Genomic DNA, 18,844 nt, shown 5'->3' on the forward strand with positions numbered 1-18,844 from the left:
CTTTTGACAATCATATGATGAGTGGTTTACAAATCTGTTCAATAAAAATAAGAAGCTTCATATGGGTTTGGTGTTCTATTGCTGCTTAGGTTCTGAGTACATTTTCAGCATTTCTTTCTTGCATGCAGCATGAGGGCAGTATATGCACAGTGTCCTCAGTGTGAATCTATTTTTCCTACAGTCATAGGAAAATGTAATACTTAAATAATAATCTGCAGATGCTGCTTTCTCTTGTCTAAAGACAAATCTCTTCTTTCAAGTGTAAGCAATGGATTTGATTATAATAAAATTATTCTTTATATCATATAAAATCTGTAGATGTATAAAAATCTTTTGCATATCTTAAGAAATATAGATATATTTAATTATAACCAATGTCAAAGTAGAACAAGAGCCACAATTTTGGCACCTGTGTGTGCCAGCCTGCCTAGCAGCACCTCTTATGGTTCTTGAGAAAGGGTTCAGTAAGATTTCTTCAAAAATCCACGATGCACGAGACACGCTTTGCTCAACCTGTTCCGGTTGTGTTTGCATTGGTTCAGCCTTTCCTCATGCCCCCTCAGACATGCCCACATTTCATTGGATGCCAGGATTGGACACCCAGCCTCCTACTCTGAGCAGAGAAGAGATGCAAAGAGCTTTCCTTTGTGAGTGAGTGTGGTGGTGACTGATGCACATGCCTTTTCTTCATTGATAAGGAAGGGTTGAATACTTTCCTGCTCTTTTAGACATGGCAGCCATTTTTGTGTTATGCCATGCCCTTGTGGCAGCCATTTAGTGACTGGCATTCAAGCACTTCCTCAGAATTGCATATGCACCACTTCCTCAAAAAGGTTGAAGTTCCCTGAACTGGAATGTGATTTTCCTTTTCTTGGTCTTTTACCCATGGCCCACTTGGGAGATCCAGGGTAGAGACATTACTGTGTTTGGTGTAGCTGTGCTTTATGCCATCCCTGAATGTAATTTAACCATAAAGGTATCTGTGACCTTTCTTTTTTGAGGGCAGTTCCTGAATCTTGGGGATGGTTCTTCCCACTTCCAGTGATGCATCTGTGGGCTGTGTGGTCAAGCAGATGTCTGCTTGTGTTGCCATCACTGTTGATGACCTTGGTGTAAATGGTTCTTTTTGGATTTCTTCCTTCTGTTGCTCTTCCATTAGACCGGAACACTTTTCTTGGTGTAATGTTGATCAAGTTGCATTGGGTTGTTTCATGACAGTTTATCCTTCTATCCCTCTGTAGTAGGACTAGATCAGTTCTATGTGACTATAGCTGATTTGTTTTAAGTAACATAACAAATATCTAAACAATGTAAAATAATAAACAAAAGCAAATCTTATACAAAACAAGAATCCATCAAAATGCATCAATGTAATACAACAGCAAAATACAGCAACAGAATGCAACAGAATTGCAATATTATCTTTAAAACGCACACACACACGCGCACCCACCCACCCACCCACCAATATTGCAGAAAAGTATCCTTATAATGAATAATACAAATCAGGAATTCAAGAACCATACTTGGATACTGCTCATTCAGCCATCACACTTTCTTTGCATACATTATACCACTTCATCCACTCAATTCTTACTTCAGCTGAACACTATAAACATTTAACAACCAAAAATCATGTACTGTACAAATCTAACTGGTGAAAAGCCAGTCACCTGCCCTGCTCTCCATAGATGGTAAGGGAGGAAGTAGATACAGCTATGTGTGCTTTGTAACCCTGCTCTGTGCCCAGAACCTAGCCTGCTACTCTCTGGTGCAGTGAAGGGCATTACTCTGTCATCATGTTGAAATAAAATTCTACTGCTAGTCTCACCATGTAATATGCTATCTTGTCTTTTGTCTCAGGTAGCACAATGTCTATGATCTCCCCTGCTACCATGGCAAGCACACCATGCCTCTCATTTAAGGAAGGGTTGTTGCTCAGTTGCATCTGCTTTCAATATGGAAGGCCCCATGTTCAATTCCTGGTATCTCCATGTGGGGCTGGGAAGGACTCCTGCTTGAAACCGGGAGAGCTGCTGCCAGTCAGTGCAGACAGTACTGAGCTATATGGACCAATGATCTGACTTGAAATAAAGAGTATAGTGTCAAATCCCCTTTGGCTATTCACATTTATTCTGAGGTTTTGGGAAAGAAACTAGAAACCTTACTCTTGGCTGCTACAGCTGGGCAAAAGTGTTTTTGCTCATTGTAGACGGAGTTGGTTAGCTGTTTGAGGTGTCAAAGTACTTTGGATGTAAGAGCAAATGAAAAGATGTTGCCAAATCTCTATTCTTGGCGGATTACTTACTCTCTCACATCAGCAAGGTTGTATAAATTTACTTGTTAAAGGAAGTAAACTTCCAATTAGGAACAGTTTTCCTTTATAGGAATGCTATTCTATACTTATTCACTGTGTTTTCCCCAGATGTACACATAGATTTTAAAAATAAATGCACTGCGTATTAAATGCATGTAGAGTATCTGATAATGACTATTTTTATGATTCTGTTTTCACTTGAGTCAGAGAAACTGACTGGAATGAAATGGGGAAAATACTTACTTTTTAAACACAAGAACAGTTTGCTGAATTGCTTCTTGCCAGTTTAAGAGCTATTTGTGAGGAAATGTAACAACCAAATCATATACTTGTCCATATACTGTGGCTTATAAAATGTGGCTTAATGAAAATGGTTGAGTAATAATGTTGTCTGCTCAAAGTGCTCATTACATATTAATAAAATTGATGCTTATATTTCAGGATATCATTGACAGGCTTATAATTGTGAACACAGAAGCTAAAATTCATTCATTGTTCAATTATGAGCAGTCTCATATCTTTGGCCTGAGGTAAGATACTAAATTTTCTGATTCACTTAAGGTAAAATAATCAGCTAGCTTCTTCTGTTCTGCAGTGCTGACTTGGTAAAATGCTTATGAATCTGGCCTATATGAGGGTAGAGGTATCTGTGAGTGAAATATACAGGTTAAGTGCTGTATGGCAATGAAGACCAACATACAGTCAGGGAAATTAGACTATGCACAAAGGAAGTATTTCCCCTAGACAACTTGTATTGTACCCAAGTTCATATGAGGCTTAGAGAAAATCCTCTCAACGCAAATCTTTGGTGTGTCTCTCTCCCCCCCCCCCCCATTATATTGTTTATCATAGGTTCCTTTGGGGGTTGGAACCCTTAGCTTCTTGGGATGCAGTCTACAATTTTTGCTGTGCTGACACAATAGAAAGAACGTAGGCACTTAAACCGTTACTCCTTGCTGTCTCTTGTTGGATGAGGAAAGAAATAGGATGCTGAAATTTTAATCAAGAGCTGCAGTGGTTTTGACTGATGTTTTGTAGCTAATTGGCTGTATACAGTCTTGGATCTTTGAATGTCAGGGGTTTCCTGTGCCTGGTTTGATGAGCACAACCTTTCTGTTACTTATTTTATTTTATTTAAAAAGCATTTATATACTACCGTATTTTCCGCTCTATAGGACGCACTTTTCCCCCTCCAAAAATGAAGGGGAAATGTGTGTGCGTCCTATGGAGCAAATGCAGGCTTTCGCTGAAGCCTGGAGATTGAGAGGGGTCGGTGCGCACTGACCCCTCTCGCTCTCCAGGCTTCAGGAAGCTATCCGCAAGCCTTCGGAGCGCGGCGGGAGTTCCCGGGCTTCGGGCAGTTATTTGCAGTGATTGCTGCCACTCCCGGACCTGTGCTGGGGTCAGGGGAAGCTCGGGCTCCCCTCGCCTCTGCCCCGCGGCTAAAAACAAAGCCGCGCACAGCCTCTCCCGGCTGGAGAGGTTGTGCGTGGCTAAAGAGGAAGCCAAGACAGTCTTGGCTTCTTTGCTCTTTGGGCTGGGGGGGAAAATATTTTTCCCCCTTTATTCCCCCCCAAAAGTAGGTGCACCCTATGGGCCGGTGCGCCCTATAGAGTGAAAAATACGGTATTTAACGTTACAAAAATCTCTAAGCAGTGTATAGTGTAACAAAGAGTAGATTATTAAACCAAAAAGCACAACCTAAACCAGTAAAACAGCAATATAAAAAAGCATAACAGTGAGGAAAAAAATTCCTGAAGATTTAAACATGTAAAACAGGGTCCAGTCTTACGGGTTAGTGGAAGAGAAGTTTTCACATCTGAAGCAACTGATGATTGCGTGCTTCATGTATGGCAAAGGGAAGGGCAAGTAGGACCGTGAAAAGAGGACACGTCTAGGAATTCCCAGACATATGGCAACCCTATTCACCCTTCCGTTGCAGCTCCCAGCGCAAACTCTGAAAATTGGCTTCAGAGGGTTGGGGGCCCCTCCAGAGCAATGTGAAATGTGGCATGGAGAAGAGGGAATAGGCAAAAATGGGTTCCTCCTCCTTTTCAGTTAGTAGGGGTTTCCAGTGGACCAAAGGCCCTTTTGGGGGCTCACAGACACCAGCTGGGTAATAAATGACAACAACAATAGCAATGATAACAATAATAATGATGATGATAATGATAATAATAATAATGATAATAATTAATAATATATTGGACCAGGCAATCTTTCAGATAACCTGGTCCCAAGTTGTTCAGGGCTTTATATATGTTAACAAGTTGATCAGCAGAAGGATGCTTCAGGAGTTACTATCTTTTCCTAGCACAGAATGAAGAAGTTTCTTCCTGCTCAGTTCACTCGCTTTTACCACTTTCTGTAGGTCAATTTCTTTCACTTCTGTGTGAAGTGAAAGTGTGATTCCTAGCTGCTGTAATTTTAGACTGGTGCCATGTGCTGTGCTATTCTGGTCCTCCGTCTGTCCCCAATATCTCTGTATTTCTTCTGCCTCAGATTGGAAGGTGTTGTTAGTATGTGGCAGACCCTGTTCCCTGTTCCTGACAAATTTCCTTTGCTGAAGTAGATCAGCTTCGGTAGAGCTTGTTTCACAGTTGTGAGTTTACATCTAACACAGCAATGTGTCAGAGGGAAGAGGACTCATTGGAGGGCCAGATCCACATATTAGAGCTGTTTCCCACCATATCTCAACTCATGTCTAAAACAATGCTAACACAATTATTTTATGCAAAATAATTATAGGAAAGAGACTGCAAAATCCAGTGTCAGTTCTAACATCTCTCTACATTATAGCAATGAAATTTACTATGCTAAAGCAGTGGAACAATACTATATGCTGAAGCATTTATCATAGATTATTGTAATTTGCGTTCTAAAATTTATACCTCATCTGTCAACACCATAGCTTACAAAAAGGGTTTAAAACAATTTAAAGCATAATGAAATTGCAATAAAACCACCACAAAAACAGAGACATTAGGCCACTGCAATGATGGTCAGCTGTTGTTGGACTTCTGGTCCTATAATCCCTGACTATTGGCTATATTGACTGGGGTTGCTGGGATTTGGAGTCCAGCAGCTTCTGGAGGGCTAAAGGTTCCCTGTCCCTAGTCTAGCTGCTCTAACATATTTATCACAATAAAACTGTCTCAAATAGGAAGTGAATGTTGCTATATCTTCTTAGAGAGTATTTACAGTCCTGTGGTTTGTTTTTCCTTTTTTTGCAGTAGGATTTTTTAATAGGTTTCACATTAATACAAGTGAAAGAATTCCTTATGGTCTTAATCTCAGTGGTCCACAACCAAGTCATCAGATGGATATTGCAAAACATTGATATCCCTCAAGTCTGGTGAAAGGCAGGCGCCCTTTTGAGTTCTCTTAAACAATTCTCAGAAACAATTTTCCCAGGGGAAAGCCTTCACTGCTTGCTTCCCTTTCTCCTAAACTTATCATTGTCTGTTGGGGAGGCTTGTATGCTGGGGAATCTGAGAAATGAAGTTCCCAATGGATCTTGGCTCAAAAGGCAGCAGTTTCCCAAGCTGCCTAGCTGCAGTTAATTAACACTCAGGAGAATGTGTAGCTTTCCCCTAAAGAAACTAGCTCATCGTGTTCTCAAGAAAATATGTGCAAGTAGTTGTCATTAGGTTATGTGCCTGTCCTTCTTTCTGAACATATAATGAGAAGCCTCAGGTTAATTTTAGCTTTTTATTTGTACCTGAAGTGCCACAAGATTTTCCATTAGTGCATCAAGAGTTTAAATTGGATTCTCTACTTTGAAGATACATTATCTGGATTAAAACCTTTATTCTCTTCCAGTAATCTTAGTACCTGTCAACTCTAGTTTTTAATAACGTTATTTTGGTTCATTTCCTGTATTAGATGTTTCATAGTTGCTCATGCTCTCGGGAGAAGCACAGGGAAGCAGCTCTGTACTCGCCTTTCTTTGCAGATCCAGAACAGGGGGGTGGGTAGAACCAGGCTCACAAACCACAACCAGTTCCTCTTAGATTTTGAGAAGACTGAGGTCCAAACTACTTATAGCATTATCATATAATTTGTCTTTGTAGACCAGTTCTTTCTCACAGAGTCCCTGATCCAAATTGGGAAGCTGGTTTGATAGGAAGGTGAGCCTGCTGCTGTAGTCCCTGTCTAGTTTGCTTGGGAATATGCTTCTGTCAGCCAAAACTTAGTTAATTTTCAATAGGTGTATTACCTATAGGTTTTTTTAAAAAAAACATTTACTGCAAATTATACAGGATATTGCAGTCATTCTAATTTTTGTTTTGGAAAACAAAACAGATTGTATTTTCCTCCAGTTTTGCTACTGGAATTGTAATTATGTTGTGTAAACAATCTTTAGCAATAGTTTTAGGGAACTGTATCTTTTAAACGAATGTACCGTGTTCTACAGAATCTGAGTATTGTCAATGGAGGAGGATAAATTAACATGTCATATATTAATGAGGGGGTGGGAATCCCTGTTTTGTTATATATTCACATCTGGTCTGTTTCCAGTGGTATTAAAACCTGACTGCAGGTACAGGAAACAAATAATTAAATAAAACATTCATGTCACAATCTGTACATACGCACATCAATTTGCATTTGTTTTTAAATTTCAAGCAACACTTGAAATCTTGAAAAGCAAGATTAACAGAAGTTAACAGGGAAAAAATGGAAAGACCTAAAATAGCATGGCTAGCAGAACAAGTACAGTAAATGGAAATAGTTCCTTTGAACTGCATTAGATTTGCAATATGAAACCGCCATTACTGATATCAGATGCTGAACAGAGGGCTAAAGAATAGTGTCACGTTTTCCATACCTTTTGAAACAACTAGGGAACATTGGCTATGAGCACAAAAGAGCAATCAGGGCTTTTAGTCCTAGACCAAGGGATAAAGTGGTGACCAGTTTCACAAGTTATATAAAAGATGTGCATCTGTTACGACCTCATGAAAGTGCAGTATAATTCATGCAAAGGCATTTAGTGTGGGTAACCTCGATAGAAAATGGTCTGGATTAGTGGGTTAAAATATTCTAGTTTTAATATAAATGGGTGCTTTTGTTTCCTTTGTTTGCTAGTAATATTCAAATTAAACTGTCAAAGACATGCCATGCAGAAAAGGGCATTTGTGTATGAAAAATTATTTTGATATCACACTGATTTTCTGAATGCATCATAATGTTTCTCCCCACACTGATTACTCATAAGTAATTCATAATAATCTTTTCATACTAAAAATGTTTTAGAATGACATGATCATCAGTAATGAAAATATGAATGCTTCTCTTTTGTCCTATAAATCTTTATGAAAGCATTAAATGTCTCAGTATTGATTTTATTAATCTCTCTGTATCACTTCTTGAAATATACTAACGAATGAATGCTTGTCCTGAAGATTATGGAGAATAATTTTATGAATAAAACATTCAAGCAAATGAATAGGCTTTTGAAACTAAAAATAGTTATTACTACATTGCCTCTAGTAGCTTTGTTTTTCAGCAGCCGAATGAGAAAGAAGGCTGGGTCCACTGCAATATTATATTGGGCTCTTCTTCCACCTGTTCATGAAATGAAACATCTGGGCTACACTGCATGGATGAGATAAATTTGGACAAACCAGCCATGTAAAATTCAGTGCAATTTTGCACATGTCTACTTAGGACTAAGTCATATCGCCTACTCCCATGTAAATGGGTATAGGATCACAACACTGGGAAGGCAATTTTCTTTCATAAAGGGACCAAAGGTTGTTTCCATGCTAGTTTGCTTGCATTGTTGCTATCCTTGCTTCATTCACTTTTTTTCAGAGAAAATGGGTGGCATTGTTGAGATGTTGTTACTTCCTTACATTTTGCGCTCCCTTTTCTGGCAAAATTTCTGCTGATTTTTTTGGTATATAAATTAAAACACAACTGGAGGACACAGCCTGTCTGGTGTGGACATCCCAAAGGGTATTCAGCACTCCTGTACTTTTAGATACAAGCTTCCTAGTTTCAGGTTTTTGTTTTGCTTCTTTCTGTTTTGTGTAGCAGTGGGCTCACTGATGAATAGCCTGTACAGTGATACCTCCGGTTGCAGACAGGATCCGTTCCGGAACTTCGGTTGGATCCCGAGGTTTCCGCAACCGGAGGGACCGCTTCTGCACATGTGCGCCTGGCAAAAACCCAGAAATATACCTCCGGGTTTGCTGCTTACGTATCCCAAAGTTTACGTAACCAGAGGGACATGTAAGCTGAGGTATGACTGTAAATTGTTTCTAGAAAGCCTTTCTACATTGTTCCCTATCAGTTTCTGTTCCTATTGCAGAAAGGAGCTTTGTATAGTAAAACGTTGTTGTATAAAAAATAGAAGAAAAAAATAAAAGGAAGCACTGGTAATCAAAGCCCCTTCTCCCTGGAACAAAACTGGCAATAAGATATTGACAGTCAGATTAGCAGTATTCAACAAGAAGCAATAAAAAGGCAGTGTGCACATGCAAGAATATAATAGAAATATCTTGACTGTAGATAACAGTGTTGTTTCAAATGGTGTTCTAGGATAGGTCAGTGGTATTCTACATGCAAACCATATGCTGTGTCCCAGGTTCCTAATTCTGCTTTGTATTACAGCAGTTTTTCTTTTTTTAAAAAAGAACTCAACTCCAAAATATTTAAACTTGTGTAGTGCTGCTCTGCATTTCCCATAACTTGTAATGTTCTGATATTTCAAAATATTACATCCTGCAGGTTATTAAATGTGCTCTGCTGTGATCTAGATACACTTCTACTTTTAGAATCTCAGTATAAGGTATCAGAAGTTCTCTTAGATGCCCAAAGAGAAAATACCATCTACATTTCTGAAACTTCTCGGTAAGGAATATTCATTTAAAAAATGTATCACCCCACTCTATAGTTCTGTGTAATCTTTACTTGGGCTTTTCACATAAACCCGTAGCCTTACCCTCCAAAAGAAAAATATCAGTGGAGGAGGCAGCTCTGCTAATAATAATAATGATGATAATAATAATAATAATAAATTTTATTTATACCCCGCCCTCCCCAGCCGAAGCCGGGCTCAGGGTGGCTAACAACAATAAAACAGTACAAAAGTACAGCACAAACAACACTCTAAAATCATTCATTATAAAATTAATTAAATTCAAGCCACTGGCCACCATTGGGCCAGAGCTCCGCGAAGATTGCCGAGGGAGGGAGTCAGGCTTATTATTATCTGGTGGAACAACTCTGTCTTGCAGGCCCTGCGGAAAGATGTCAAGTCCCGCAGGGCCCTAGTCTTTTGTGACAGAGTGTTCCACCAGATAATAATAATAATAATAATAATAATAATAATAATAATAATAATAATAATAAATTAATGTATGGCTTCATTGAGTTAAGGAATTTGGCATGAGACTCTCTTTTTTCATTTGTTGGGGGTACAAAAATTATGGTATTGAAAGCATGAAAATGGGTTGTGTTTATTGTCCTCATTGTTGTGCCACTTGAACTGTTCTTGGAAGTTTTGTCTGATGACTGCATATCGTTCTTTACTACTTGGCTGCATACAGCCACTAGGAAGCATGCATGAAGGGGTACAACCAACATGAGGCAGAATGAACATCCCTGATGTATTCACAACCTTTATTGACCTCGCAAGGATGGGAATAATTTGTAAGCTTGCTACTCCTCTGAAGTAACTATTCGTTAACCACAACCCATTTTTGGCTTCTGTGTTGTAATTTGATCTTGGGAAGTGCTGATATATTATCTCAAAAACCATTAGGGCTGGTCAGTGCACCATAAACAAATACTGCATGCCATAAAAAGAGTAGTTTGTATTATATTCTGGTTAGAAAAGACTAAGCAAAGCACACATAGTGCATTCCCTTCTACCTCTGAATTCCCCTGAATCCAGTGCCAGGATTTTGTTACCTTGTTCAAAACTGCAATTCAGTGTCCATGCTAACAACCGGGCTTGAAATACTTTCTCAGTAATCTAGCTCTTGAGAATCATGAGACTCATGGCAATTTCCACATGCAATTCAATTTTGTTTTGTTGCAGAGACTTTATAATTGATGGCCTATCAGTGGAGAGAAACCATATTCTTGTTAGAATAAATCATGTTGGTGGACCAACGGAACGGATCTTGCCTCCAAGAATATTGCATAAGGTTGTAAACGTGCTTTTCAGTTTTCTTCACATTTAGCCTCTCTGGAGATAAGTGCTGCAGACTGAGATTTATTTATTATTTCTACCATTTATTTAGAGCTGATTATTCCATTGAACCTCTGACTAACTGCGGCTACTGCCCTTTGAGTGGGCTTAAAAGAGTTGTTCTGTGTTATCATCCTGACTCATTACACTGATAGCATTAAAGTACAGTGTCAAGTGCACTATGTTTTATATGTAGGTAATGCATGAAATATCTGAAGATTACTTGTAAGTATCATAGAATCATAGAATCATAGAGTTGGAAGAGACCACAAGGGCCATCGAGTCCAACCCCCTGCCAAGCAGGAAACACCATCAGAGCACTCCTGACATATGGTTGTCAAGCCTCTGCTTAAAGACCTCCAAAGTAGGAGACTCCACCACACTCCTTGGCAGCAAATTCCACTGTCGAACAGCTCTTACTGTCAGGAAGTTCTTCCTAATGTTTAGGTGGAATCTTCTTTCTTGTAGTTTGGATCCATTGCTCCGTGTCCGCTTCTCTGGAGCAGCAGAAAACAACCTTTCTCCCTCCTCTATGTGACATCCTTTTATATATTTGAACATGGCTATCATATCACCCCTTAACCTCCTCTTCTCCAGGCTAAACATGCCCAGCTCCCTTAGCCGTTCCTCATAGTACAGAGTGCAGAGTCTTCAAACGACAGAATGAAATAGACAAACCATCAGCAAGTTATAACATCACTTTATTATTGGTGGTTCTCCCTTAGGGTGATGATCCATATCCTTGGCCCATGTTTTCGTCATATCCTTTACCAACATGCTATCTTGCTGAATTTCCAAGAAAAACTGACACAAGGCAAGGTATAATATGTTAGTTTACTGGAGTGATGCATGTAAAAAGCACAAATATGTATTTTAGATTAATTTATGGTTATGTGTTAGTCTGTGCATAAATCTTGTTTTGTTTTGAGGAACCTTTTTGAAAGGCTCACGAGGGTAAAGAATATGAGATGAACATATCTGTATGGCAGCTGGAGTTTACCATATTCCTTTGTGATAGTTTTTTCTTATTTGTATCTCTTGGTTTTCTGTTTGCATTGCTTGGTTTGTATTTTATCATTGAGATGCAATATGGATCTATTTATTCACATTTGAATCATAAGGTGTTGTCACAGAGAAGGTAGCTCCAAGCAAAATCCCTTGTGAAAGAGAGAACACAGTAGGTGCAGATATTTATGTCCAGGCAAACAGTACAATAACTGCATGCATTTCAAACACTTAAGGCTCTTTAGAGGATAAAATAAAAATCTTCGTGGAGCTTAGCTCTACAAATCAAGGAATTTTACTGAATGTACCCCATGTCCCATAGGCAGCATTTATTCCCCAAAGAAGAGTCTTACGCATTCAAAACCTGCCGGGATTGCATGGTTTATCTGTGTCTACTGTGCTTTTCCCTTTCAATTCTAAGATGCACACATTATCCATTAGGCTTAACGTTTTTGTTAATATACATGTATATTACCAAGTGTTAAATTGAACACAGGATGACTTTACACTTGTTCCTTGAATTTAATACAAACACAGCACGGTTTTTATAATAAAATCAATCAGATACTGGGACTCAATTCCTTTACGTATGAAAATCAAACTGAGGGAAAACAGAATATGGGAACAAATTAGTTTTCCCCTCCCACCCGATACCTATAAAGGAAACTCAGTTTTGTTCTAGAAAACCTTTCCCTACTCTAGTACTTTCTGCCTGGGGTTGAATCAGGGCTGTCAAAGTGAGGCAACTGCCTCAGGTGACAATAGATTATAATCCTATACTTTGCTTAAGCAGCCACGTTTCTTGGTGTGGCCCTGAATTGAATCTTTCTCCTAACAGACACAGCCTTAAATTTTCTAAGTTATTCTTGTTAAGTACTTTCCAGTCTTCTACATTATTGCCACCTTTCATTCTCATAAAAGGAAAGGGCAATCATGTAGAGTCAAAAAGTGGGATCCTGAGAAGCATGATAAGACATATAGAATACCTTACACTTACAAATAGATATAAACAAAAGGTGTTGAAAGTAGGAAATGAATACCTATTCCTCCTTGGCAGTGGGAACAAGTCATGATCATACAGGGAGAAGGGGCCAGAGGAGATTCATCATCACCAACAATCTAATCTGCGTAAGAAGCTTCTTTTTCCCTGTGCCTGGCTACATGAAGTGAACATTAGATGAAGAACTAAATTAGGCTTGTGCCAGTGAGGGCCTTTGAGAAATGAAGCCTTTTGGTGTAATTACTTGGCATTTGAATGTGCATATGGAATAGATTGGAAGAATTGTACTAGTCGAACAGCTTTGTGAAATACTCTGGGTTGGTCAAATGAATTCCAGTGATGGGAAAACAATTTAAGTATAAATTATTAAAGTCCAAACACTATTTTAAAATGCATTTTATGCGGTGAAAGAAACAGAAAGCAAATATTTTCTATTTAATAAAAAAAAGGCTAACGGCATTTGCAAGTGATGATTTCATTTAGGAAGTTGAATATTAACTAGGATACTAAAATGCTGAAATGAAGCAGGAATAATAAGTATCTTAAAGAACCAAAGTTTCTAAAGTCTGACTACAGAAATGTTTTATTGTGTATACTTAAAATGAATTTAGGCAATTTTAAAGCCTAGAAACAGGTACGATATTGCACAAACAAGAACTTGGTAGAGGATGATAGCAGGGAGAAATTATCTTGATCACTTTGATATTTACAATTAAGAAATTCACTGAAAGCTTCTTGGAGGCTCATAAAGAGCCATTTCTAAGCACCTGTTTGTAAAAAGCAGGACTTTTAATTTCAGGAAAATGCTGTTACTATGGTAATATTTAGTAATTCTAACACTGCATGAAGTTTAAATAGGCAGAGCAGCCAGGTGGGAGGGGAGTGCCTCCCAGCCCCCATCTGCTGTTTGAGCCAAGCAACTCACCTTCACAGTCCAGTCCTCTTATGACCGGTGAACATCTTTTTGTATTTCCTTGTATAGGAGTTTTATTGGTTTGAGGCAGACTTACTAAGTTCTTCACTGATTGCTGTGGTCATTTAGGCAAAAGTAAAACCATAGCTTTCATAGCAATATTTTCATCTTCGTTTTAGATGGCGATGCTAGCAAGCTTGCATGTGCTTTAAATAATCCAGAGAAACCGCTGGAATTGATTGAAAATATTCAAAGACAGTTTTGTGAAATCATGGAAAACAAACCTACTGTTATGAGTGGAACCAGTAAGTATAATTATTTTTAAAGGGAAACTGCTTATCCTTGCTACGTTATATTGATGATTCTTTATAGTGAGGTATGATTGAGGACTGTCAAAGGGGAAGACATGCCATTTAAACCAGTTTGTATTATATGTTGCTATGTCCTAAATTATGGTGCTGGAGGAGACTCTTGAGAGTCCCATGGACTGCAAGAAGATCAAACCTATCCATTCTGAAGGAAATCAGCCCTGAGTGCTCACTGGAAGGACAGTTCGTGAAGCTGAGCCTCCAATACTTTGGCCACCTCATGAGAAGAGAAGAAAAGACCCTGATGTTGGAAAAGATGGAGGGCACAAGGAGACGGGGACAACAGAGGACGAGATGGTTGGATAGTGTTCTCGAAGCTACCAGCATGCTCTGGTCCATGGGGTCACGAAGAATCGGACACAACTAAATGATTAAACAACAACAAAATGTCCCAAATTGGTTGGAATATGCCTGTCTCAAGCGACAATTGAGGTGAAGTCAAACTGTTGCTGGGTTGTAGCGCTTGCTGTGGCTGTAGAGACGGATGTGGGAGAGACATGTTTTGTTGCATCTGGGGCAGATGAAGGCATCCAGTTGTGCTGCAGCAGATGCACCATGGCGTTTCTTCTCTCTGCACTCCTCCCACGGTTATTTTTCCTCTGCTCTGTGGGGAGCTGGCTTCTAGCACCAGGCCCATTGGTAGACCAGCTCTGTGTTCCAAAGATGTCTGCAAATGTGACATGAAGCCTGACAACATCAACTCCGCCAGACCGGAATCCCTTGCAGACAACTGCAGTGCCTGGAGACGTCATGTATCCATAGCAGAATTTCCTAAACATTCCTCTAAGAATCCCTGGGAGAGTTACTCCAAATGAATTACTACATCAGAATTATACATTATTTAGGCAATGGTTTCCCAAAGTGGTTGATATTGATGTGAATGTGCAGGGGCTGAATAAAAGATCTAGAATTCCAAAGTAGGTCAGAAACGGCCTAGGGGTGGAAAAGATTGCCACAAGGGACAGTGTGGAAATGCAACGAGCCTCAGGAATAAAGAACATTAATATGTACAGAATGCATCTCCCTTGCCAGTGAGGAGCCTCTGTATTTAATACACTGGTGCCTCGCAAGACGAAATTAATCCGTTCCGTGAGTCTCTTCGTCTAGCGGTTTTTTCGTCTTGCGAAGCAACCCTCTTAGCGGATTAGCGCTATTAGCTGTTTAGCGGCTATTAAAGGCTTAGCGGCTATTAAAGGATTAGCGGATTAGCGGCTAAAAGGCTATTAGCGGCTTAGCGGCTTAGAAAAAGGGGGGGAAGCGGAAAAAATCGGAACACTTGCAAGACGTTTTCATCTTGCAAAGCAAGCCCATAGGGAAAATCGTCTTGCGAAGCAGCTCAAAAACGGAAAACCCTTTCGTCTAGCGGGTTTTCCGTCTTGCGAGGCATTCGTCTTGCGGGGCACCACTGTAGATGATTTTACAATGTGACAGTATTCCTTATTTTTTTCCCCATTTTATGATTCCTAGTAATGGTGATTGGTGGTTTAAAAAGGTTGATTATACATTGATATTTCTGGATGTCATTTCATTTACATCCCTAAGAATTTGGGTTGGGGGGGTCAATGACAACTTTATAAGCTCGTCAAGGGGTCAGTGAACTCAGATGTTGGTGAAAGCCTGCTCTAGGCAAACCTGTGTTTGCAAAGATCACTTTGGGAACTATCCATGAAAGAATGAAAAACAATCGTACTCAAATATGCTGTGTGCATAGAACATAGAACTCTTCTCTCTTTTAGGGCTTTCTTACTCATTTAAATGAGTAAGACAAGTGCAAAAGACTTCCATGGAGAGCTTGGAAAGTTTCCTGCTGAGATGCAAAAGGAAGCAGGTAGCTGTGTTGGAACGCCTTTTGCACAAAGGAGGACAGAAACTCTTAAAGTGCATTGACCTTTACTGCAAGATTAAGGCCAAACTTCCCTCCTCAGAACCTCTGAATAGAAGAATGTAGGCAGTGCAATCTAATTACAGCTAATTTTCTTCATGTTGAAACTGTCTAACAAATTCCGAAGTAATCCTCAGAGGATCCAAGGATAACAAACGATTCCCTTTCAGTTTACACTGAATAGATTGTCAGAGAAGCCATTAAAATTTTAATTTAAACCAGGAATGTTGTTATGAATACAAAAACAGAATGCCTGTTTTGAATTATTTTTGCCATGCTTTTGTGAATAAACATGTGGTCGTATAGACAGCTTTAGGCTGCAATCTTGTAATGCACTTACCTGGGGGTAAGCCTCTTTGAACCCAGTGAGACTTTCTTCTAACTGCATATGTAGTAGAGTGCACTGTTAGTTGCCTGCAGGCTTTCATTTTGGTTCATTTTCTGCTCACTGTTGTGCTGTGGTCAGAGTATTGCCCTATATCAGAGGGACTAAGATTCAGTCCACACTCACCCATAGAGCTCACTGGGTGCCCTTGAGCCACTCACTGTCTTTCAGCCTATCCTCTCCCGCAGGGTGATCGAGAGGATAAAATGGAGTGGAGCAAGCTACATATGCCACCTTTGGTTCTGTGGAGGAAAGGCAGGGTATAAGGGAAACAAAGAAATTGGTTGATATAGTTCTGCATTTTACTTTGTGGCATTTTAAAATATATATATATATTATTGTTACAAAGTTGTGCACACGCAAATCACAAAACATGACATGATTTCTTTTTTAAAGGAAATTTTGTGGCATTGATGCATTAATCGTTTTGGTTTTATTTCAGATTTGGCAGAATTAATGGAAATGTTTGTCTTGCATCTTTCTGAAACGCCATCAGAATGTTACTTCACCAGCAGAGAATGTGAAGGTAATTTTCTTCTCTCATGCTGTTTTTTCTGGCTTGCAGTGGTCAACTGAAAGGTAACTGTCACACTTCTGGCTTCTGAGCCTCTCTCAGTGGCCCTGAGTGGAATAGGTAGAAATACAGTGGTGCTTCGCAAGACGGAAAACCCGCTAGACGAAAGGGTTTTCCGTTTTTCAATGCGCTTCGCAGGATGAATTTCCCTATTGGCTTGCTTTGCAAGCTGAAAATGTCCTGCGAGTCTTGAGATTTTTTTTCGCTCACCCCCCTTTTTCTAAGCCGCTAAGCCTTTAATAGCCTTTTAGCAGCTAAGCCTTTAATAGCCGCTAATAGCGCTAATCCGCTAAGCCGCTAATAGGGTTGCTTTGCAAGACGAAAAAACTGCTAGACGAAGAGACTTGCGGAACGGATTAATTTCGTCTTGCGAGGCACCACTGTAGCAGGCTCCTTTCTCTTGATCTGGTTTGACCCAGCTGACCTTCAGTTTTTGACTGAAAAAGAAAAGCAGTCTATAATTATAATTAATACATTATAATAGGAGGATGGCAGATCTTGGCATTTTATGACGTAGTGATGAGGTTTTCACCTTTCTCATAGCAACATGCATAGGTTGTAGAATATTGAGTTTACTATTTTATTCTAAAGTGAGTATTTGTCACAGCATACAGTTGGTGGCAGAGGGACAAAGGACAGAATTCATAGACATAAGGGTTCCTTGGTGGGGCTGCCCTAAGGCTTTGGCTGTAGCTCTGGGGACTGAGGCTGGCCTCTTTGCAGCCATGTGGGTGAGCAACCACTGGGATGACCCACAGTGAGGTGGGCCATTCCCTAATTCCTGACAACATCAGGCAGAAGTCAGGCCACCCAATACCAAGATCCTTGCTGCCATGCCACAACAATCTCCATTATCAATAAAAAATTGTGGCCATATTTCCCCCAGCCATTGACTTTGTGTGTGATCTTTGGTCCGTACGCTTGCACTCTGTGTCTGGGGTACATTAGCTGGCTTTTGCAGAGTCACTTTGACCCTGTCACCTCATTTTTGAAAAAAAATCGTTTTCTTATACCTTTCCAATAGGCATAAATCTGACATAAAGCACACACGATTTCACTAAAATAAGGAGGATCCCTCTGAAATACCACATAGCTATTTACATCTCATTATGGTTCAAGAGTAGCTGGAACATGATTTTTTTAATTGGGTGCTTCTGTAGTGCATTTTATTCCACCTATCAATGGAAATTAAAATGTTTTAAAAATTAAATATAATTTTGTATTTTCAACATATTCCTTTGATACTTTTGTTACACTATGGCTCCCTGTTTGTCTTCTCCTCTGTATTGAGCCCTTGAATCATATACTGGAATAAACCACAGAGAATCATCAAGCATAAGAAATCTGATGTAAGGCTGTTTGGTATCCCAAATTATTTGTAAAGGGAGCAGATGGATTTGAGTTTTAATAAGCCAGCAGACTACTTAGTGCAGCCCCTCCACACACACACACACACACACACACACACACACACACACCTTGGCTAGGCTTTGATCAACAGGGAGTATAACAATAGTTTAGCCTGGCTTTTTAATGAATAGAATCAATGTGTTATATGAAAGTAGTTTCAGGACAATGCATTGATATTCAGTGTTATCATGTTTCTGGAAATGAGAAATTGATTATCTTAAACTACAGCAGCTTTCTAAACCCTTGGGTAGTTGAAATTAGAATAACACAATTCATCCAGCTGTTGTGAAATCCCTCAGGATTTCAATCCATTATAAAATTTGCAAATCTGGAAAAATCAAATTAGTTTCGGTTAGCGTTTTAAAGATGAGGGAGAATAATAAGCTAATATATTGACATTTATACAGTTGCAGGGCTTTAAAAAAGTATAATAAACAATAGCAACACTTAACTCTATATTGCCTGTCTGTTGGCTTATGTGGAAGATGCGCTTAAAGTTAAAGCTTCTATGAAAAAAGACTTCTGGAAATCCAGCCTCTGTCTTTCATATAATATATGGATGACTTATGAATATGATCCATGCATATAGCTATATATAACTTTAAATATCACTCCTGAGCTCAAACCACCACAACAAAACTGACACTAGATATTTTTAAAATCTTTCCTCTTTGTTTCTCTTTTCCATCGCCATATGGCAGCCTGCTGGCCCTAGAGGTGCTACTGGAGTACTTGCTAGTCCTGACAGCAATGTTCACATCAGATCATCTGCTATAAATTAAGA

The 18,844-nt window shown here is 39.4% G+C and overlaps 1 protein-coding gene across 4 annotated transcripts in view; it reads left to right on the forward strand.

Annotated features, from left to right (window-relative positions):
* Window positions 1-18,844, forward strand: part of TBC1D32 (TBC1 domain family member 32) — a 70,894-nt gene that overhangs the window by 31,381 nt on the left and 20,669 nt on the right. For all 4 annotated transcript variants that reach the window (XR_014217805.1, XM_082216038.1, XM_082216039.1 and 1 more), the window contains 6 exons: window positions 2,759-2,847; window positions 9,056-9,178; window positions 10,371-10,479; window positions 11,249-11,342; window positions 13,621-13,746; window positions 16,519-16,602. Coding sequence is in view for 3 of the 4 variants with exons in the window: in XM_082216038.1 (XP_082072164.1) it covers window positions 2,759-2,847; window positions 9,056-9,178; window positions 10,371-10,479; window positions 11,249-11,342; window positions 13,621-13,746; window positions 16,519-16,602 (625 nt within the window). In the remaining variant the exon portion in view is untranslated. The remainder of the gene's footprint in view (window positions 1-2,758; window positions 2,848-9,055; window positions 9,179-10,370; window positions 10,480-11,248; window positions 11,343-13,620; window positions 13,747-16,518; window positions 16,603-18,844) is intronic.

This window comes from Podarcis vaucheri, assembly GCF_965113315.1.
Source record: "Podarcis vaucheri genome assembly, chromosome: 3".
Classification (NCBI taxonomy): Eukaryota; Metazoa; Chordata; class Lepidosauria; order Squamata; family Lacertidae; genus Podarcis; species Podarcis vaucheri.